General features: G+C 35.0%; 1 protein-coding gene across 2 annotated transcripts; it reads right to left on the minus strand.

The window, feature by feature from the left end:
• Window positions 1-73: 73 nt before the first annotated feature.
• Window positions 74-17,751, minus strand: LOC132145469 (polypeptide N-acetylgalactosaminyltransferase 4-like). Of its 2 annotated transcripts, XM_059556533.1 has the most exons (11): window positions 17,422-17,747; window positions 13,520-13,942; window positions 10,378-10,547; window positions 9,082-9,271; window positions 8,804-8,989; window positions 7,943-8,060; window positions 6,683-6,859; window positions 5,069-5,200; window positions 4,854-4,964; window positions 1,511-1,663; window positions 74-1,379 (listed from the first exon to the last, which is right to left on the minus strand). In XM_059556533.1, the coding sequence occupies exons 2-11, from the start codon at window positions 13,900-13,902 to the stop codon at window positions 1,251-1,253; spliced, it is 1,749 nt and encodes a 582-aa protein (XP_059412516.1). In that variant the 5' UTR covers window positions 13,903-13,942; window positions 17,422-17,747; the 3' UTR covers window positions 74-1,250. The 2 variants fall into 2 exon arrangements, with proteins under 2 accessions (XP_059412516.1, XP_059412517.1); XM_059556534.1 differs by lacking the exons at window positions 74-1,379; window positions 1,511-1,663 and adding an exon at window positions 4,544-4,687 and having other exon boundaries at window positions 4,833-4,964; window positions 17,422-17,751.
• Window positions 17,752-24,505: the final 6,754 nt, after the last annotated feature.

The following is a 24,505-nucleotide window of genomic DNA, read 5'->3' on the forward strand; positions in this document are numbered from 1 at the left end:
TACCACTAGATGGCACAACAACAGTGTCCAGGACAGGTCACACTGTCAAGATGAACAAACCACCGCAACAATGTAACATTTAAAACTTAATTTAATTTGAGACAAAAATACTTTGTACTTTTTTCCATGTTCCAAAAATACTTCATTACAGTCGATCAGTAAAACACATGATCACCACAAACTGTGCTTTATCAGTAGTAATTCAAATTTCATGTTCACTTTCCCACAATCCCTTTAAACCATTTCATTCACTGACAATTTCAAAGAATTTGACCTAGAAAAAAAATCATGTTGCCATTTTATATGCATTTAGTGCAAATAATCCACGTTCGATTATTTATGATATAGCATTTTCAAGATATTTACCAAAGGCATTGATACATTATTGAGTTTTGAATGTGTGAAAGCTGGAAGACCCGTGATAAAAGCACTTAGTAAATTTTCTGAATGTTACTTTGGCCAACATCATGATTAAAGAACTGTAATACTCTGATTTGTGAAGGAAAATGCACCTTTTTAAAAAGTCAGGCTGAAGAGGCACTTACTGGTGAGTCTTGGAAAATAATTTACTGGTAAACTGGATAATTCCCAAGTGTGTAGTAGAGAAAAACTACTAAAACGCTTTAGGATTTGAAAAATTTGGTCCACAATTGCTGTTACACTTCATACCAACTCTGAAGTAGTTTCTGTAATCTACTTCAAATTGAAGTGTACATACATTATAATACACGACGAACACTGCTGTTAGTGCGAGTGAGAACTAAAATGCTGGTACAGTTCCATCAACACCAGTGTGCCAAAATAGTCCATGCTGCCAACACAAAATCAGACGAAAAGACCCTAAATACCCTAGTAATACACAAACCAGCAAACCCACTCACAACATCCTCAAATCAGTCACTTCTGGAACAATTAAATTAAATTGCTGTGCAATAGATCTAAAGATTAGTTACTGCAGAGTCGAAAAATGATTCACTAAAAGCATATAGTGCATCAATGTAAACAAAAACTTTTGCTACAATGTGTTATTAATATGCACTTTGTACTTATAATAGCACACTGAACGTCTCTATAAAGGAAACACAAGAATTGGCACTACAAGTATGTCCACTTTGGTTTGCAAAGGCACAATATGGAGGGATGGGTCCCATTTTTTTGCCTTTTCTTCGCTCCTTTTTTTTAATGCCAAGCCGGAAGTGACGTTCTGTTTGATAATTGCACGTACATCCAAGTTCACATGGGGTTTAAAGTCACTCGAAGCTCCAGCGCTGGTGTTTGTCTCCTGGAGAGCAACTTCTCATCTGGATATCTGCACGGCCGTCTTCTGTGCGGTATGTGGTGATACACATGTTTGAATGAGGGTGATATATGCTGCTATCCTGAAAAGACACAAATGCTTGATTAGGAATTTGTGGCATGGAAATGCAACAACAGAGCAGATCTGATATACGTGATATACATATATGATGGCACTACAGTGATCATGTGAGCTGAGGGCGAGCAGACTCACGTCTCTGAACTCCCAGATGATGCCGGGAGGTCTGGGAGCACCGTCTTGCGGACAATGCTTCATCCCTATGTGTGTCATTCCATCCTGAACCTCAGCACACAGCTCAGTCACGGAGTTAAACCGAATCTCCTTTTCAGATGTGTACTCAAAGTACTGAGAGACAGAGAGAAATAACATTTAGTTTGAAAATAAATGTGACACATTTGCATTTGTTTTTTTCTCACATATTGTTGATGGCAAACAGCCCATTTCAATGAATCAATTCAGAACTATGATATTTGTTTGCTTCACCACTCAGAAATGTTCATTAGCACATTACAATTTTGTATACACTATAATATTTTATTTGTAATTTCATTATTTTTATTTCAATTACATTTTGTACATTTTGGTTTAAAAAAAATATTTTTTTTTTTTATAAAATCTTTTAAAATGCTTACCAAGGTTGCATTCATTTGATAAAAATACAGTATAATATTAATATTGTCAATTATTATTACAATTTAAAACAACTTTTCAATTGTAATATATTTTAACATGTAATTTATTTCTGTGATGGAAATTTCAGCATCATTATTTTAGTCTTTAGTGTCAGAATGATCCTTCAGAAATCATTCTACTGTAAAATGCTGATTTGCTGCACAGGAAACATTTTTATTTCTATAAAATGTAAAAAAAAAAGTTATACAGCTTAATCATTTTTTTTCCAGGATTCTTTTGAATGGGACGTTTTAAAACAGCATTTATTTAAAATATATATATATATATATACACACAGTACAGACCAAAAGTTTGGAAACATTACTATTTTTAATGTTTTTGAAAGAAGTTTCTTCTGCTCATCAAGCCTGCATTTATTTGATCAAAAATACAGAAAAAACTGTAATATTGTGAAATATTATTACAACTTAAAATAATAGTTTTCTATTTGAATATACTTTAAAAAAAATAATTTATTCCTGTGATGCAAAGCTGAATTTTCAGCATCATTACTCCAGCCTTCAGTGTCACATGTAACAATCCAGTCTATCACATGATCATTTAGAAATCATTCTAAGATTCTGATTTATTATGAGTGTTGGAAACAGTTCTGCTGTCTAATATATTTGATGAATAAAAGGTTAAAAAGAACTGCATTTATTCAAAATAAAAAATACATTCTAATAAAATATATTCTAATAATATATTTTCTTTACGATCACTTTTTATCAATTTAACACATCCTTGCTGAATAAAAGTATTGATTTTATAAAATAAAAGAAAGAAAATTACTGACCCCAAATTACTGACCAGTAGTGTATATTGTTATTACAAAATATTTATTTTAAAAACATAGCTTTTTTTTATTATTTTTTTTTTCCTTTTTATTCATCAAAGTATCCTAAAAAAGTATCACATGTTCTGAAAAAATATTAAGCAGCAGAACTGTTTCCAATGATAATGAATCATCATATTAGAATGATTTCTAAAGGATCATGTGATAATGATCCTAAAAATTCAGCTTTGCATCACAGAAATAAATGATAAAGTATAATAAATTTAAAAACTATTATTTTAAGTTGTAATAATATATCACAATATTAAATTTTTTTCTGTATTTTTGATCAAATAAATGCAGGCTTGATGAGCATAAGGAACTTCTTTCAAAAACATTAAAAATAGTAATGTTTCCAAACTTTTGGTCTGTACTGTATTTGTGTGTGTGTGTGTGTGTGTGTGTGTGTGTGTGTGTGTGTGTATGTATATATATATATATATATATATATATATATATATATATATATATATATATACACATACATACATACATATACACACATACATACATACACAATACTATATACATCATTTTAATCTACTTGGCTACTTTTTTTATTTTATTTTAAGCCATTTCAGAGCAAATGCCTACTGTAAATACTGAAATGCAAATGGCTGAAATATTAAGAACAACATTTTATTTTCAAAGTATATATATATATATATATATATATATATATATATATATATATATATATATATATATATATATATTGTTGCATGTGGAACTCATTACAAACATCTCATTATAACAGATGTTGTTAACTATCAAAGTTGGGTTAATAATAATTAATAAGCAAATAATTTCTCCAGGTGGAAGTAGATCCTTCGAGGGTAAAGGCTCGAAAGCTGGAATCAAAACGAGGCTGGAAGAAACTAAAAAATGTAGCTATTTAAAGAAATAACTGATCTCCAGTGTTTTTCAGATGGACAGATGTGACCACAGTAAGGAGAAAGCCCTATGTGGTTCAAACTGCAGTCACCATTAGCCTCACTGGCCACATGTATATTTGATACACACATCTATCTTTGAGCAAAAGTGGCTAAGGTTTCCTGTTCAGTCTTGGCTGTGGAAACATTGATTTTCACTCACACATGGTGCTGCTTCAGAGTCCCTTGATGCACAGCGGTGACATAAGCCACCGGACACATCTGCAGGCTTCCTCCCCATTAAATATACATCCTCTGCAACTCACTCATTTCAGCAACTGTGACACTAGATAAATAGCAAACCTCAGAAGGGCAGCACATCTCAGGATGGATTATATTTCAGCACAAATAAAGCTCGCTTTGTTTCACTGCAAACGCACCAAACAGGGTCTGAAGGATCTCCTGCATCTGCTGTTGTAGGTGTTATATAACTGGAAGTGAAATGCACCTCATGCTCATTTTTAAAGTTACTCGATAGCTCTGGCATTAATAGAAAGCCCCCTTTAATCCATTTTAAAGACGTCAGGCTGTGGGGTAACAGTCCCTGTGAAAGGCAATTCTCAAATCTCATCAGATTCAAATTGGCCTATTAATGATACGCGTGAGAACCAATTAACTCATTCTCCTCCACTATATTCTGCTCATATGCATTGGACTTACATAAGCATGTACCACAATTATATATTTTAATTTGGATTTTCAGTCTAGACTAGAAATATAGCACACGAGTCATGAAAAACACTTGCAAGTAACACTAAGAACCTAATCCTAACCCTAACCATGCAGTAAGTAGATGTAGTTAATTAATATTACTCAGTACTTAAATCTATAGTTACACTTTAACAATGACACCTTAAAATAAAGTGTAACCTAAAAACGTGGGCAAAAAGGAAAGAAACTGAAAATCACTGGAGTAAGAGAAATCATAAACTTAACACCCACTGCTCCGGGTGTGTGCTCACAGTGTGTGTGTGTGTTCACTGCTCTGTGTGTGTGCATTTCGGATGGGTTAAATGCAGAGCACAAATTCTGAGTATGGGTCACCATACTTGGCTGAATGTCACTTCACTTTCACTTTCATATTGATGATAGCTACCTGGTTACCACCTTGACCATGGCAGCCAAACAGGGACAGGTGGGCTCCTGTGGGGTTGTGGTCCGGGGCGTTATAGTCCAGACATTCAGAGTGGACTCCAGCACTACGCACCTACAACAGAAACCAGAACAGGTGGAAAACCAGGGGGAAAACAGCGAGAATGACATTAAAAAGCAATCCGGAGGATATCAGATTAGATTCGATTAGTCCCTTACCGCTCCGTGCCAGCCCGGCCTGTCCTCTGGTACATGCAGACCAGGATAGACGTTCTGCAGGTACCATTCAAAACTCTTACACTGAAGCCGATTTCGCAGCACAATCCTTTCAGATATATCCCCATACGATTCCTGCAGGAGCAAAGAAAAATCAGGCCTCAAGGCAAAACTGATTATTTAGTGGAACATATGTAGTAAGACTGTGAAAGCTATCAAAGCTAATATGTGTTTATTTGGTCTTTTTTGCATGACAAGATTAAATTTACTGAACTTTACTCTAGTTGGAAGTTCTTAAGTCCCGTTCAAACCAAGCACTATAACTATAAAGATAATAACTAATAAATATAAAGAAGAGTCCACACCACAACTATAAAGATAAAGGCTCAGAGAAACGATATCGTTGGAATCACTTTCAGAACAATTTTTTTCCAGTTGATGAACGATACAAGCAATGGCTATGTTTGCATGCAACCAAATAAACCGTTTGTAATGGGACTGACGGCTCAATCGGAACTGAAAGCCTTCATGTAAACACCTTAATCGATCCGACTGAGTTCGATGGGAATTAAAATTTTGATCGGATTGAAGGGGGGTGGATTATTCCTCTTGTAATACGATTAGAGAGTGCATGTAAACACTGGATCGGATTGAACCACAAAACTAAAAGAACTGCGCATGTGCAATGACGCAGAAATAGCATAACTTTACCGATCACTTTATTTAGCGTTTAGGTAAACACTACATTCAGATTCAACAATAGGAATGAATTCAGCCCGATTGAAACACAAATTGTGCATGTAAACATAGCCATTGACAGACAATCAGAATCCATCCTGCTATAACAAGCTTCAGAATTTAAAGCGACAGACACGTGTGCACTTAGAATATACAGATGATATCGTTCACTGGTGTGGATGCTAATATTGTTATCATTCTTGGTGTGAACAGGGCTTTAGACTACATTTCTATCAAACAGAACGCCACGTACCTACTTCCTGTTAGCTGTCCTGTAATGTTGACACAAGAACTGCCACGACACACTTCCAACTAACCAAGTGTCAACTCCAACAGGTAAACATGATCATATTCATTTAGGCTTTTAAAGGGTGTGTCTGCATTCAGACCTGATGTACACGAACAACTCACTGCAGCCAAACAGAGAGGTCAAATATTCTTACTCATGACATCTGGAGTCGTGGCTGGCTATAGAGAGTGATTTATTATTTGATCACAGCTCTGCGTCATTAATAATGTAAATTCTCTACAGAGTAATATGGAGTTACATGCCAGATTCATTCAGCCAGGGGGATATAATATACGTTTGGCCTAGTTTTATTATCTTTGTCAGCTAATAAGCTTTTCAAAGACAGCCAAAGGAAGAACAAATACTGTAAACCGATAGACCAGGAAGCACTCAAGCAAAACCTGAACGTTATTTACCTCTTACACATTTTTTCCCCTATGTGTGTATGTAAGCTATTTTAAGAACAGCTTTTGCACTAACAGCAACTAAAACTGTTAAATGAGGAAATGACAACTGCTGTACACCTCAGATTACGCAATGGCACAGGATATTAAAGAAGTGCTGTCCAATGACAGTTTGTGGAGGTGTACCTTGCGTGCTGGAGGGTTTCGGTTGTAGAAATGCTGCTTGTAAGAGTCCATCCAGACCTCCGCAGCACGGACAGTGTTCTGAAGGAAGTTGGATCGGGAGTATGGTGCTTTCTTGGGGAACACGTGACCCACGTGGGAGCAAGGGTGAATTTCTAAAGCCCCTCCACACTGCCACACCTGCAAGAAATAAAATATTCTTTAAAATGAACAAAATGTATGTAAAGAAACAAGAAACACCCAAAAAAACAACAACAACAACAACATCAACGTAATTTCAAATAGTCAATCAAATCCTAAAAGAGTTCAAAGTTATTTTCAGATTTAAAAGAAGAAAATAAGCCAATATACTGTAGGTGTTTTAATTAAGGAAGATGAAGTACTGAACAAATACTCTTATTAAAAATTAATAAATAGCAATAGAAAATTATGTTATTAATTATAAACCATTAATATTATTAATTATGTATTACTTTTATTGCATATTACATTAATATAATAAAAAAAGCGAAGTACTGTATATAATTTCTGCACCACTAGTGTCACAACAATAATTAATATATAATTCAAATAAAAAACGCATTTGGGCATTACATATGTATTAATAATTATAAATAAATAAATAAATAATACAACAATAAATAATTTTCAGTCAGGCTGTGTAAGGCTATTCGGGATGGCAAACAAAAGGCCATCTTTCACACTTTTTTGGGGGGGGAGGGGGGGGGGGTCAACCTACAGAAGGACTGACATATATTTCTGCACATTAAAATAGATACAAAAACTTATTTTAACATTGAAAAAAATGTTCATTTAATGAGATTCGACTCATCCGGCATATCTTTTTTCGCACACAAACCCAACATTTTTAGTTCACAAACTTATATTGTCTGATTTTACCGGAATGCATCTCCTGTCAAAAATAAAACATGACATGACAACATTGCTTTAGATCTATTAAAACACCAACAACATTCCTTTTTTATCTATTTTCCTTCTGTATACTTCTGTGGAACAATTCACAGCACATCAATTATACATGAGTGGCCCTGGAAGATACAGCATTGTATTCTGTTTCCATATGCATAAAAGATTACTCCATGGTATACGCTATCAATCTTCATTTCTATGTGTGTATGAAATGTCTCTAATTATAAACAGTGGCTCTCAAGCTACCAAAAACCCATCGACATGCTCCGATGGGACGCCTATGCAAATTATCAGTACAAAAGGTAATGTGAATACAGAATACAGGAGTCTTACCCGGAAAGAAAGCTCCAGATTCTCTCCTCCCCAGACCTCCATGCCCATGTCGTAAGTGCCCAGATACTCAAAGTAGGCCTTGCTGACTGCAAATAGGCCCCCTGCCATAGTGGGAGACCTGAGAAATGAAAAGCAGCAGAGCATTGGCAAATCATCAGAGATATTCCCTAGCACCAATTTTCTAGCAGGTAAGTGCTTCTTAGTTTTCAGCGAGCACCTCTGGTCTGCCCTCAGACGAGCCATGAGAGAAATCTAGCGCAGAACTGGACAGTATTTGAAAATACCCCTGGGTCCGAGAATTAGAATATAGTCTATTCACTGCACTGCAAGGCAATTGAATCAGCACAATATGACTGCAATCCAATTTCAGTCCATTTCCTTCTGAAAATAACTTCCTGAAAGTTTTTACTGGAAGAACGAGAGACCCACATGTATTTAAGGGATAGTTAACTCACGTCATTCCAAACCCTTATGAATATAATTTAGCAATGCTCCAAAATTAAAATTTTGGCTGATAATTATTTTATGACTAAGTTATGGCTGACAACCGATAAATTACCAATATTAAATTACCATTTTGTCTATAAAAAAAAACAAAAAACACTAAAATCTGTGAATTAAGACATCACAACATTATGATGTACAGTTAGAAAAATGGATATTCAATTCAAGATTTGCTAAATATGATATTTAACAGTGTTATTAAATCAACAGTATATTAAATGTTAACTTTCAGATGACAGCAAAAGTAATCGTATTGTAAAAACAGAGGAAATAAACATGAACAATTAACTGTTTTTTAAAATGGCCAAGGGAACCACATAGCAAAGCTGGATTTGGACAAGTTGAGCAGTAACCAACCTAATGGGGTCAATTCTGGATTTGCGTATCTTGCGATCAATTTCAGGCACTGCATGCCACTGGAATGTCAGCCTCCAGTCAAAGCCGCCCACCATCGGCTCATCTGTCTGCATGTAGAACTCAAATGTGTTCCAGTCAATGGTGTCAATCACTGGACATATGATGGTGCTCTCATTCTGGGCAATTCTGAGGAATTAGACAATAAAAAATTATAATAAATTAACATCACAAGTGTTTATATGATGCATTTGAATTGGATTTTTTTTTAAAAAGCACACCTTTCCAGTAGGGGCTCGATCCAGCCGGGCACACACTCACAGTGGCAGTCAAGGAAGGTGAGAACGTGTCCCGTAGCGTAGGTGGCGCCAATGAGTCGGGCCCGTACCAGACCTTCTCTTTTTTTGGTGCGAATGAGACGAACGCGCTCCAGGTTACTGACATACTGAGCCAGCTGTGACTTCAGGTAGCCTGCCATTCATACAACAGCAAATCTGAACCTTTTTATCAGGATCAAACAGATAAAGGCAAGATCACAGGAAAACAAACGATTTACTAGAGACATCTGGACTGAGCTTTATTTCAGCAAATCTATTAAATAATATCATTAGCTAACTTGCTATCCAGAGCTTTGCAAAGAAAGCATAAAATATGCAAACACGGGAAAATGTGTGAGCATACTTTAATGCAAATAGTGCTTGTATTTGGTTGAATTTAAATGAAATAAATATTTACATATCAGCTTCACAGGCTATTATATTGCAGTTAGAAATTCAAAATTTAACGAACAACATTTAAAAAAAAATAATTTAAATTATATATATATATATATATATAAACAAACTTTTTAGGAGTCCATCTTACAGTCATTTAAAGCTGCAATAGGTAACTTTTGTAAAAAAAAAAAATTTTTTTTTACATATTTGTTAAATCTGTCATTATATCCTGACAGTAGAATTTGAGACAGATAATCTGTGAAAAAATCAAGCTCCTCTGGCTCCTTCCAGTGGTCCTATTGCCATTTGCAGAAATACACCGCTCCCGGTAAGAAACAACCAATCAGCCTGTGCCAGTGTTTTCAGCCTGTCCTGAATCACTAGGGTACAGCTATAATAAGTGTTTATATTGGGACTATTTTAGATTGCTTCGGGTAGGTACCGCGGCGGAGTAACCCAGTCCCTTCGTGATTCTTCATAGACATAAACAGCGAGAATTAGCTCCGGCTACTCCGGCTTCTGTTTCTTAACCGCTAGAGCGTCAAAAGTTACCAACTGCAAGTTGGTTAATCATTAAAATTGTTCATCTTTTAAAAGTAAATCAACATTATGTAAAAGTAAATGTAAATGTAATTGGTTTTGCAATGGTTTTATTATTCATCAATGTTCATTCATTAGTGTAGCACCTAATAGACTCTATATCTTTTTATTCCCCCTCCAAAAAATATGGAATGGTTAATTGGATGTGGTAATGCTCACCAATCAGGACAACACAAATCTTCTAGGATGGAAGAGGCTTTAAATTAATCTGGTGGAATTGTACACGAATTTCTGAAAACTGGCTAGAAAGTGTCCTCTCACCTCTGTCACTGAAGTCATCCACAAGTATGACCTCCTTCAGTAGGATGGCTGGTGTTGTCTCCAGCACACTATGGATGGTTCTGAGTAAAGTGGACCAGGCCTCATTGTAAAATGCTATTACCACTGATGTTGTAGGGAGGTGACGGATGTTGTATTTCTTAGCTTTGCATCTAGAATTGAAAAAAAAGAAAGAACTCATCAGATGGTTAAGAAATTTGGCTGGTATTCAAAACATGTGGTTTAGACAAGCAGTTTCCTGAGAGTTACACACTACACATGATAAAGTGCAAATGTGAACATCTAAAACATAGAAGAACCTGACAATGCTGTGAAACTGACACCATATTTTCTTGTTATTCTGACTGCATATAATATTTTGCATGACTATTATTAATTATTATGGTGTAAAGAAAGAATCTGGCTCAGAAAAGATGCAGGTGGAGTTTAATAAAAGTCACTTTCAATTCATAAAACAAAAGTGTTTTGTCTTCTTTTCTTTGAGCTTCATTCCTCAAATCCAGAATCTGTAATGACAATTTCTGGTTGAGAGACAGATTCTCTGTAAACAAACAGAGTTGAATGAGAGGTGGGAGATGAACAGACATGCCAGAGAGGTCTTTACAGCATTCTGAGAAACAAGCTTCACACCATTTAATACAAAGATGGAACGATAGTAAACTTTACTTTGAAATTGCAGGTAACTCATTATTTTATGTGCACTACCATTCAAAACCGAAAGACATTAATACTTTTATTCAGCAAGGATGCATTAAATTGATCAAACGTAACAGTAGAAACATTTAGAATGTTACAAAAGATTACTGTTAAAATGCTGACCTTTTGAACTTTCTATTCACCAAAAAATGTATATATATAAAAAAAAAAAAGTTGAACGGTTTCCACAAAAATGTTGTCAGCAGCAAATAAGCATATCAGAATGATTTCTGAAGGATCACATGACACTGAAATAATGGCTGTTGAAATTCAGCTTTACAATTTATTTGACTAATAATGCTATTCATTATTAGTCAAATAAATTTTAAAATACATAAAAAAATATTTTAAACCAGAAAACCGTCATTTTCAATGTTTTTACAATATCTGTGATCAAATAAATGCAGTCTTGAGAGCATTAGTGACTTACAATTTATTCTACAATAAAGCTATTTTACCAACATACAGCCAATACAAATGTATAGAACTGATTAATAATAATTTTGTTGAGAGTTTAACAAAATATTCTAAAACCAAAAAGAACATCTAATGACTCAAATTAATCAATAAATAATTTTAACTGCTCATTAATGAAATTGTCAAACAAATACATTCAGATCAATCAGATCTCTCAGCATGTTCAATTATCAACTTATTCCTTCAGCTTTAAAGTGGTCTCTGCAAGAAAATTTGACAATAATAATAATAATAATAAATTAGTCTCACTACACCACTAATGTTTGGAGCTTTTTACACTAGAAAAGCTATAATGTTTTACAGTCATATGTTGGTAGCGTTGCTGCTTTTAGTTTAGGGGAGACAGTATTAAGATGGGTTGTGAAAATAAGTTCATCTGGGATTCTGAATAAAGTGAGTCATAATGTTCCAGAGAAGGTTCTTGAACTCTCTTCAAACTCACCGCAAATATCTCTACACTCAATGACAGCAACTACATTTAAGCAAATATTCAATAATTACCCCTACAAAGAGGGAAGAAAAAAATCCGGAGCATAACATTTCTGGCAGTAATGCTTAAGTCTTTGACAAGAACTAACTTGCCTGAAAGTTATTTCAGAAAGCAAGCAAAAGAACTTCACATCAACAGATAAAAATCCCTGCTGATTCCAAGAAATGTGCTACTGCCATGTGTGATCTCCAGAAGAGCCTGTGATGTGGCAACCGGAGCGCAGTTGAAAGACTGCGGGGGGAAAAAACGCATCCAATTTGTTTCACTTCTCGTCTTCCAAGGGGACGCTTTCTCTTTTTTTTTTTTTTTTTTTTTTTGGAGCAGCAGCTTGAACCCTACTTGTTATTGTGTGACAAGAGCCATGAAACAATTATTCTCATACAAAAGCACTGCATTTCGGAGGAACCCTCCCAGCTTTGTTTTCTATTGTTGTTGGTTTTTTAATCATGTTGTCTGGCTGCAGGCAATAGTTCATTTCAGACAACAGACAACATTTGTAAAAAGGTGAAGTGCAGAGAAATCACCTGAGGGAATCACTGTTCAGGACATCATTTCAATTCTACAGGAAGGGGAAAAGCACCATTTTTCAGAACTAAATTTCATAAACGTCATTGCAATGAAGGTGAAGGTGTTGTAAATCTTGTTATGCAGCTGTTGTTATGCTAGGGTGCTCGTGTCTATAGTTATTAAAGGGTTAGTTCACCCAAATATTAAAATTATGTCATTAATAACTTACCCTCATGTCGTTCCAAACCCGTGAGACCTCCGTTCATCTTCGGGACACAGTTTAAGATATTTTAGATTTAGTCCGAGAGCTCTCAGTCCCTCCATTGAAGATGTGTGAATGGTCTACTTTCCATGTCCAGAAAGGTAAGAAAAACATCTTAAAAGTAGTCCAAGTGACATAAGAGGGTCAGCTAGAATTTGTTGAAGCATCGAAAATACATTTGATGATGTTTTTATTACCTTTTTAACCATGGACAGTATACCGTACATACGTTTTCAATGGAGGGACTGAGAGCTCTCGGACTAAATCTAAAAACTGTGTTCTGAAGATGAACGGAGGTCTTACGGGTTTGGAACGACATGAGGGTGAGTCATTAATGACATAATTTAATATTTGGGTGAACTAATTCTTTAAGGTGTACTGTGTGTTGTTAATGTTGTGAATGTTGCTAAGCAGTTTCTAGGGTCTTCTGAATTATTTTCAAGACACTGCTATCTGGTTGCCAGGGCTTTGCTATCGAGTTACTAAGGTTCATTTTGCAGTGTGGTCGCTAGAGTATTTTGGACGGTTGCCAGTTACTAAAGTGCTCAAAGTATTTTTCATGTTTCTCTGTGTTTGCCAGGGTGTTCTCTGTGGTTGACAGGGCCACAGTTACTACAGTGTTTTTAGCATGTAACTATGTGGTTTCTAGGGTGGTAGGGTGTGTAATGAGTCCCTCAATTTGACAGACATACTCATGCATCCTGTTGTCTTGAATATGGCGATGAAGAGAGATCTTGTCGCTGATGAAGATGTTGATGGCATAGCGCTCAATGGTGGCCTCCTCCTCTTTCTTCTCCTCATCGTTGAGGGTCAGTCGAGTGGCTCGGCCATATTCTCCAGGAGCGTTATGGTCTGGCGCGAGCTTCTCATAAACGGGTCGCTGGAGGCTGTCTGAGTCTGAGTCCTCCTCTTTGACGGATGGAAGATCACGGACCAGGATGTCGTGTTGACCATCTTTATCAGGAAGAGACGAGGGGGACGAACGGACTAAAAGAAGGTAGAAGAGCCACAGCAGAGAAAAGAGGAAGCAGACCTTGGCCAGGAGAGCCACCTTCCTCGACCAGCGGATCTTCATCACAACAGCACCGGTCAAAGAGCCCCAGACTCCCAACTTACTGAAGGATAAGCCAAGAAAGAGAAGTGCAGATTAGTGACAGGCTGATGCATAGGCTGGAAAGATCTACTGAGGGCTTTGTCAATGAATAATACACTGTTTCTGTTTTCAAGAATAAGTAGAAAACAAAGAGTAAATGCACATATTTAACATATATTAAACAGATTATGCAATGGGCTGCTTACTTGCAAGACCACCTGGGTCACTGATGATTATTATTTCTTTTACGCTACTATAAAATTATCTGAAAAACCCTTTTCACACATGAAGCGTCCTAAAAACTGTACCGTTAACAAAGTATCTACAAAACAAACGAAATGGAATACAGTACTGTGTGTGATTCAGTAAATGGCCAATAACACTTTGCCTACTGGAAAGCTTTCATATTCATTCAAATTATTAGCAAGAACAAAAAGTGGCAGAATTATTCAGATGCACCAATTGTACAGGCTGTTTTGACCGAAGCCTCGTGCTAACCGCCACCTCCAATCACTGAAGCTGAATTTGAGGGGTTGAATACAGACAATCCATCATCAGCTGAGGGTAACGGAGTAATCACATAATTGAGCTGCATTAATATTTCAGCAGGCAGGGATTTAGCTGAACAGTGGTCGTGACAGACAGACAGTCTGAGACAGTAATCCCATTCCTCAATCACGACACTTTTAACCTTTTAACCCCATTGAATGATGAATGTCGCTTACGCACACATATATATACGCAACAAAACCGCACACTAAATAATCTAAATGGACCATCAATGCACTTCAGATATTTGGGAGTCTGTGGTTAAAATGTTTGGCAGTAGACAGCTAATTGCTTAACTACTCTTTGAATGTGGGCAAGAGCAGGCAAAAAGAGGGGAAGATATCTATGAAAACAAACTCAGGACATTCTGAGAAGAGTGAGAAGACTAGATGCTATAAATATCTATCGGCTTGTTTTAAATTGCTTTCACTGCTCTATAAAAATAGTACCACACGTATAGGTTTAACTGTACACCTTATGTTGAAACCAAATGCCTGGTATGAAACATCTATTCATAAAAAAACTGTCAGATATATAACAATTTAATTTTTCATTCATTAGTTTCATGAATTCCATCATTACAAGAGAAATTATATATAAACTAATACCAATCCAATGGGTTTTTTTTTGTCAACACACATAAAAGTGTATTTATTTTAACAACGATTTATTTATTCCCTTATAATTATTGATATTTATAAATTGAAGACTGCTGCCCCAATTTATTTTTTATCATTTATGTGTTTTCTTCTGCTGCTTAGCTCTTTAAAAGATGTAAAAGCTGCCCTTTCCAAAAGACTGGTCACAAGCCAAGGGACAAAAGCTTTCTGGGCTTACAGAATGGAGAGCTCTTTGAAAGCAACCCTTGACTGGGCACCCATAAAAACTTCCGTATTAAACCTGATAGGCTGGATGGATGTGGGAAAGCGGAGGAACTTCATCTCTTCAGGGTTGAGAAGCTTGAGTATCACCTTTGTGGCATTATTACCTTTAAATTGTAGGTTCAAAAAGTGGCTTGGTGCACAAAAGCGTTTGAAAACAACAGTCTTATGTCTTTCGAAACTCGTTTTACCTTCTTACATAAAAGGAGAAATGAATACAGCGAAGACAAATAGTGACCGCAGCTGTCAAGACCAAATTCTCAGTGAATAATGGTTTAAATGTCATGCTTAGTACTTTAAAAAATGTCATTGTGTGGAAGAGAGACACTCAGACATTCTGCTAAACTTCTCTTTTTGTGTTCCGCAGAAGACATACAGGTTTTGAAGATCATGAGGACGAGTAAAATGATGACAGAATAGTGATTTTTGTGCTGTATTAATAAGAAGGAGAAAATGAGGCAACCAGTGTGTGTACAGTCATCCAGGGAGAGTTTAGTCAGAACATTTTCATAATGCTGTTTACAGTAAGATGTATTTTGCTGCTACATGTGGATCAGCAGTCAGAACATCTGTGCATTAGTCTGTGTGTTACAGTTCCTGATGAAAGCAATAATTGCTCATATAATGGACATTTCTAACAGACTCTCATGACTTGAATGAATTTAGGTCAGTTAGTACCAACCCAGAATGTCTGAAACATCCAGATTTACTTGTCTGACAAGTGCTCTCTATTCACAGCTTGTTCTCTTTCGTTTGTCTGACTTTTTTCTAAACTTGCATCAGAACTTTACATGCCACATCACTAGCACACGTTGCATTTCCTTCTATTTTCTATTTATCAAAATGTAGCATAACACTTCTGCACATTCCCCCTAAAACCACTGGTCCTCAAACCATGACATAGACTGAGGTAAGTGGTTACAAAGCTACATTTAAAAAATAAAAACATGTTGAAAATTAGTCAAATTAATTTGTTTATTTAAATGTAGCTAAAATAAATTGATTGCAACCACTTGCAACAAAATTTTGTAAACTCAATTAATCATACTCAACATATGTTTTCAAATATATTAAACTTAAGAAAAATAGAAAATAAAAATGTTTATCTACATTTCTAGTTCTATTGAGAGCTATTTGAAGTATTTCTCAAAATATTTTCAGTTTCAAACCCATACTCATCAAACAAACTGCAAATATGGACACTTTTTAAATTAAATTAAAAAAATTACAACCATGTAATTTTTACAACCATGCTGGAAACACTATTTTAAACCAGCCAAAGATGGCTGACTACTCTTGACCGTTTATGCTGTCCACCCAGCCTGGCTGGACTGGTAGCTGGTTTACGCAATAAAAAAATTAATAAATAAACATTTTGAGAGGAAATGGGAGAAGCAGAAGATTAATAATGGAAAATTCCAAAATAATAAGCAGCTATGCCAAATAAGTAATGGATTTTGACTCTCTCAACATCATTCACATAATCAGATCAGACATGCCCAAATACACACAGAAGTACAAAGAATATGGTAGAACAGAAAACATGGTGGTACCATGATGCATCTACCACGATACAATGCCATTCTTTAAAATCTTGAATTATTATGCATGCATATGATAATTCAAAAGCATGATATATATATATATATATATATATATATATATATATATATATATAAAGCAAAATGATATTACCATCACTATACCATTGTACTACCACAATACGTTTTTTCCAAAAAGACAGACACACTGTAATCTGTGATCTAGATCGTTTCGTAAAGATACAGTAGAAGCATCATCAAACTATTAATATAAGTAGGCTAACTCGTAAAATATGGACCATACATAACATATGAACACATATAATCCAAAATACAAAGATCAATACAACTAAGCAGCGACTTTCTGAGTAAAAACATGAGTGTGTATGGATCACGAGCATCAAAACAACAATCATCGAATGTATCAGTGTTGTGACTGCAGGCCCTTTGACATGCAAAACAACTTTATATCGCACAGTCAGGCAGACACACACACGACACTGGTGGAACTAAACACCTGATGATCGTACCTGATCTCTTCATGCCGTGCTCTTCCACAGATAGAAGGAGCTGCTGGTTCGCCGCTCGTACCGCTGTCAGCACACACACATCCTCCTCAAACAACAAACCCGCTCTACTCCTCCACACACACGCACGCACGCACACACACACAACTGCCCACGCTAATCGCTTTAAGTAGCTTGACTCCTTACAAACGCGCGACCTTTTGACGAGTTACACGGCTGAAGTAAATGTCATGGTCTTGCATGTACTGCATCGCACCCCAGGAAGTTTCAGATTTGACAGTCTGGCTTCATAAAGTGGGCCACGTGACTGGAGCATTATGGGAAGTCTGGGAGTTCAATGTGCGTGCATTACAGCTGCACACTCAAGAAGAGCCTCTGTGTCTCATTTCATATTCACACTATGATTTCAATGGTTTTAAAAGATTTCCCTAGTATAGTAACTATTTTTTCAAGAATCAATCATTATTTATATATTTATTTTGTATTTATTTATCTTTTTTGTCTATTTATTTGTTTGTTTGTTTTAAAATAAATTGTTTTCAGTTGAAATTGTATATTTTTGTATATACATTTTTCTGTATTATAATTTTTGAGAATCAACCATTATTAGTTTTTTTGTATGTCCAATCATGCGTTTTTTGTTTCAGGCCTAATTGTTTGTATGTTTGTTTGTTTGCATGCATGTTTGTCCAATTGTGCAATTACATTATTTTCTTAGAATCAACCATTGTTTGTTTGTTTATCCAACTACGAAATTGTATTTATTTATTTATTCATTTATTTATTTATTTATTTTTTCATTATTTTTTTGAGAATCAACAGTTTTTTATTTATTTGTTTGTGTGTTACTTTTTTGTTTATCCAGATGAGCATTTGTATTTTTTTAAGAACCAACTAAATTACTAGATTTTTTACTAAATGGACCCTTTTCACAAGACTGATGATGGGCATTAGCATCGTAAATCCTCAAAAGTTTTGACTTGAACTGCCTAATTATAACATTGGAAAATATTTGTTTTATTTATTTATGTTTTTTTTTTTTTTTTGTCTTCCCATATTATTTCTGTATCCATAATTACATCCAATGTTGTATTTAATTGTTGAAGTTAATTGTTTATACTTGCAATAATAATAAAAAAAATTAAATCCTCAAACTTTTTTTTATATTTAGTTTTTTTTATAAATGTATGTACATTTATAACACTATGCTATGCATTATATCACATTTGCATCAAATTACAAAAAAAAAAGCGAGGGTTTTTCTAAAAGCAGGGTCTATAAGAGGGACTCTCTTCTGACTGCTGTTATCAGTCTCTCACAATTAGATTTTTTTTTTTAACTTGTGAAAACATTATCATAAAGTTTTTATTTTTTATTTTTGAGCAAATGAGAAGGCAAAAATATATATTAGTGGTAATATTCTCCCATTCACTGCTCTCGAAGTTAACCCAATATGACGACTTCCGCTGCTGAGAAACCCGGAAATGTGAAAAAGGTCCATTACTAACATTTCTATATCATAAAATGTGCACCAGATCATAAAACTAAATTAGTTAATACTTAAAAAGGGCATGACATTTCATTTCAGTTCTGTATGTTTTATCTTCTCCAAACAGGAAGACCTTCAGAAACTCAAACCCATGAAGTCGAAAAGTTAAGAATGGATTAAATAAAAATGATTGATTGACTGTTGTTGTTTAAATATCAGGACATATCTTATAATATTTCTGACATCGTCATATAGCAGTCATGAAGCTTTAACATCTCATCAGTTTCAGTGAACACATGGAAAACCACAGACCAAAATGAAAAACCTCAGCCTCTGTAGAGAATACAAAACAAACAAACAAAAAAAATGTAAGATAAATTTTATAAAGAGAATTCTGCAAATAAGAACAGTGCTTGCCAAAGGAATACTGCAGGTTTTTATTATAAAAAATAAAAAAAAGTATAAATCACACAACATTCTAACCAATTGTAATCCTAGCATTGAAGTTTTTGTTGTTGCAAGATGCGTAAGTATGTTGTAATTCTTCAGATGTTGACTCAACAACGCCCTAAACTTGCAGAGATCCTCCCATCCTGCAACGTGACAAGTTAATGTTCAATGTTAGACTGTAAACTACCCTCTGTTGGACACAATAGGGTTACGTGTGCTTCACTATAACCTTTCTGTTGTACAGGTGAAACAGGTATATCTAGGCCCTGCGGTGTAAATTGTTCCCAGCTCTGCACACAAACCACAATCCTATTACTATTGTTACCAACGAGTGTAAATTAACTAAATACAATGATATTAAACAGCTTAAGCCCAAAGCAGACTTGTGTACGCATATTTCATTTAGTCTTTTGTTTCCATGACAAATCATATTGTGTGGTCACCATGAAATAACCACTGTCTCTAATGTCAGTTTTTTCTTAGCACATGATCACTGTTACTATAATATCTAGATCAAAAGTAATTATTGACAAGGACGGAACATGAACTGCATGCTGGCCGGTGTAGAGCTGCATGTTGAACAGAAAGCTGAGCTGCGCTGCTCTGCCAATGCACTGCATGACTCTTGTCTGAAACATTTATGCTCATTCTCATCTGTCCCAAGGCAGCTATCTAACTATGTCTCAGATAGTTTTATATGCTACATAATTCAAATGGACACAGAGACACTACATTTATAGTCAAAATATGTATATATATAAAACACATTTATATGCCACTATAATTTGTTTAAACAACCACGTTTTTTTCTAACATGACACTGTAAAAATCATCTTCTTAATATTCATTTTGTCACGTTTTCCAGTAAAAGTTTCTAATCAAAATGAGAAAATAAGGTATTTAACAGGAAATATTGAATTAATTTATAAACAACCATATACAATGTTTGCATAATATTACACTGCAGATCCTTTTCTTATATTTTGTCTCATTTTCAGTCAAAATAAGTTTTTACAAATTAATTTTATATTTGTTATTCTCTTCTAAATGTTTTGGCATGCATATTAGATTATTTAGTGACATTTATGAGGCCAATAGGGAATGTAATTTAAGATTATCTGAAATAAATTTTTACAAAAAATTTACAAAGAACATTTTTTTTTTAAGGATTTTTAGATTTTTAGATTTTTACTGGACAGCTAGAATACATTTTGTTTTGTTTTATTTTATTTCAAGAATCAGCTGTTCCTTCATTTGTTTGTTTGTTAGTTTTTGTTTGTCCAACTACAATAGTATTTTTTTTTATCAACTAAATTACAAGAACTGTTACTAAAATACTAACATTTCTATATAATAAAATGTGCAGCAGATCATTTGTTAGAAAACCAAATTAGTTTATACTTAAAAAAATGGCATGAAATTTAATTTCAGTACATGTATGTTTTATCTTCTCCAGAGACAGTGTGACCTTCAATTTATTTTATTTTATTTTATTTTGCAGTGCAAGTATTTAGAGCTGTGTGTAAAGAGAATATATTTTAACTGAAAAAAGTAAAGTTTTTTGTATTTAAACACTAAAAATAACTATTTAATTTATTTATTTACATTTTTATATTTTTTATTACATTTTTCTGTGGTGCAAGATCAAGAAAACTTTGTCGTCACTCATGTACGGTGATGCCCTTAAAGTGACAAAGGCAATTGTAAGATCCTTTTCTTATGAACTGTGACATTTACACGTTCCACACCCAGTTTGATTTCTTTGGAAAGGATTGGTATGTCCTCCTCATCATGTTCTGCTAGTGCCGGACTCCATCTGGTGCTTGTGAAGCATGACAGCTTTTAAAGACACAACCCTTCTTTTCAGAGATGCTGTCCGACAGATCACTACAGAAAACACCACATGCTTCAAAGCAACAAATTCACAAACACTGATGCAGCTGAATAGTTTAATAATTGTTAACTATCACATCCTAGACATTCTTAGAATCACATATTATCTGATTTTAACATCTAATATCTACATATGTAATTATTATTGTGGGGTTAAAGCTACAGTATAGTGTTTGTCTGCAGAAGTACTGCATGTTCAGTACCAGACGTTTTCAGTTTTCATTTTAGGATTTTTGATTGCACCTTGAGGTTTAATGTTTGCCAGCTTGATATTTTGCCAGTTGTGTTGCTGTCTTTTCCATGCCAAAACCAATTGATTTTCCTTTTTGGTCTCATTGCAAGAGAAGGAGTTTTATTTCCACGATAAGATCTCCAGCAACCTTTACTTGATAGGTGCACACATTGTACAAAGTATGTGTCTATTACCGCTTTTCTTCAGTGCACAAACTTAATAAGCCTGTGCAAAGTTGTGCTAGACCTCGAGGTATGCTGTTTTCTGAAAATAAAGGGGAACATAATTGTACTAAAACCTGTAATCGTTTATATCAATGTTGTGTGTGCATTTCTTTGGCAAACTTCAATGATGGAAGTAAAAGATGGAAGTAAAAAAACCTTTTCCCCCACCATTTAATTTTTGTATTCTTTTAGAGAACTATATAATTCTGCATACTGCATGTTGCCTTGGCTTGTATATTTAAAAGAAATATACTGCAAAAAAAAAACATGTCTAAATCAAGATAATTTATTTGAGAATCAAAAAGAAAATATATTTTCTGAGGGGAAAATGGAAACAAAAATGGAAAATGTAATTACTTATTTGCTAAAAACAAGCAGAAAATATCTGCCATTATAGGGTAAGAAAAATGCTTTTATTTTCTCTTTGAGTTAAGTTTATTTTTCTTACCCCATTAGCAGATATTTTTCTTGTTTTAAGCATTAAATCTCTAATTCTGATACATTTTAAGTAATTCTGCACAAGTTAATGTATCGTGATTTAAGAATGCTTAGATGTTTAAACTGGACAACAAGACAAAAAAAATCTAAGTGAGAATTTTTTTTTTTTGCAGTGTAAGTAAAAAAAATGTATATTACAGTAAAGCACCAGCAATTTAAATGACACTTTAATTTTCAATCTGTACGTCTACAGAAGCGTCGATCTCTCCCCTCTGCCATCTTGATGAAGTGAAGGCTGTCACCTAGTGGTTATTGTATGAAACTCGTGACATTTAACAGATTTATTAGTAGATCAGATCCGTTCCCCTTTCACTAAATAGTCAATCAGCATAATGTGAGAATTTGACATCTCTGTAATAGTTAAGGTAAAAGGAAAACTTTATTCTCCAAAAACCCCACCAATGTAGTACTCTATAGTTCTGCAAAATCGTCATCAAGTTTTATAGCACGTGACTGAGAATATTTTTTTCCCGCCAGACCTATTGTCATACCATCAGATATGTTGGGAAATGTAAGGCCGCAAGCATTTAACAGCATTATAAATCATAGCCAGACTTCAAAACAAATCGTCTCCAACTGATGATCTCACTGAAGATTTACTCTGTTCGTTTGAACTGTCTCATATGGCTCGCTCTCCCAAAGAATAACAATACAAGAAGTTGTGACTTTGCCGAGTCTGAAAAGATTCATAAGCAAAAAAAAAAAAAAAAAAAAAAGCCCGAGCGACTTGACTTGTTACGGTTATTTGGTGAAGGACACAGTCAGGGTAAACGACTCTGATTTGAATTTCCCAGGGGAGCAGATATTCACAGTCACATAGGCTACTAAGGCGTTATTAAGGTCTATTAATAGTCAACATTATAGTACAATTCTTCTATTTTTTAAGGAAAAGAGAACGTTTGCTAATCGCAGTGAGCGCTCTGTGTTGTGCTTCTAAAGAAAGGTCACTGAGGTCGCTGTGGTGTTCTTATTCTCGAGGAGACACAGCAGCTCCAGGCAGTCATTCTCCAGCCAGGATAGCGGTATTGAGAGTTGTCTACTCTGCACTGATTATTGTGTTGCAGCAGAGTAGAAATTGTATGTAGGGCCTGTATAGTTTACCTCATTTCTTACTTTCTTCTTGTTAAAGAAACCACAGAATGGCCCGTAGATTGGAACAAACAGAGTGGCCGTGACAAAAGCAGTCCTCTCAGGGTGTTCGCCTCAACCATTGACCCCCCCTAAACCCTATCAAATACCTTAGAAACCTGAACTCGGCATCCTGGCAACAGCCAGAACTGTTTGCTTGTGCTGCATTATAGACAAAGGGTGAAAGTGTAGATGGAATGAAGCATGACGCTAAAAGGAAACCTTGCTAGCTGTCCTCTGTGAATGAAGGAGGTCATGTTGTGCTACTGAGAGTCTATAAAGGGCTCCTGGGTTGCTCAGCTGTCACATTCATTTCATTAATAATAATCATGAGATTTTTTCATCCAAAAAAAGGTTGTGAGGTGAAAAAAAGTGCAAACAACATGAGATGAAACATGCAGGTGAATAAAATTACAAGCAGTGAAACAAAAAATAACATTTTTCTATGTGTAAAATTGTATGTATTTTTACACACACACACATACATATATATATATATATAATTTTACATAAATTATACATATTTTATTTATTTTTACAATATTTTATTATACTGTATATTTTAATTTACATTTCATTGCCCACACATATATACTGCATTTGACACACTTTTGTCACCGCATATATATATATATATATATATATATATATATATATATATATATATATGGGCATAAACATGGGTTATATTTGTGAGGTGATAATAAGGAAAGATGATGCTGCCTGATTAAAAAAACAGTGTCACTTGTCTTTATCAATAAATAAGATGGCAGTCTAGGAGATGCTCTGGAGAATCGCCTTCCGTCTGCCAGCTGAATGAGTCACGCTCACGCAGGAAGGCGAGCAACACGGCTGCGATCTCGTTCCTGCAGATGGGGCCCCATGACTCTGCCTGTTTGCTCCTGATAACACTGCTGGAATTGTTCCTTGCTTCACTCCCCCTCACATTTATCAAAAGTGAGTACAATGACATCATTCAGTGCTGCTGCATGCTGAGGTGCTTTCATGGTTTTTGGCCATCAAACCAACATCCCCAGCGCTCGCACGAATATCACTCTGGAAAATGTTATGAGTTTACATGAGACAACAACGTTCGGACTTAAATGGTTGTTTCACCAGCAACATGATTGTAACACATTTTTATCTGTGGGTTTGCCATGGCTTTGCTGTGTG

This window comes from Carassius carassius, chromosome 8 (genome assembly GCF_963082965.1).
Source record: "Carassius carassius chromosome 8, fCarCar2.1, whole genome shotgun sequence".
Classification (NCBI taxonomy): domain Eukaryota; kingdom Metazoa; phylum Chordata; class Actinopteri; order Cypriniformes; family Cyprinidae; genus Carassius; species Carassius carassius.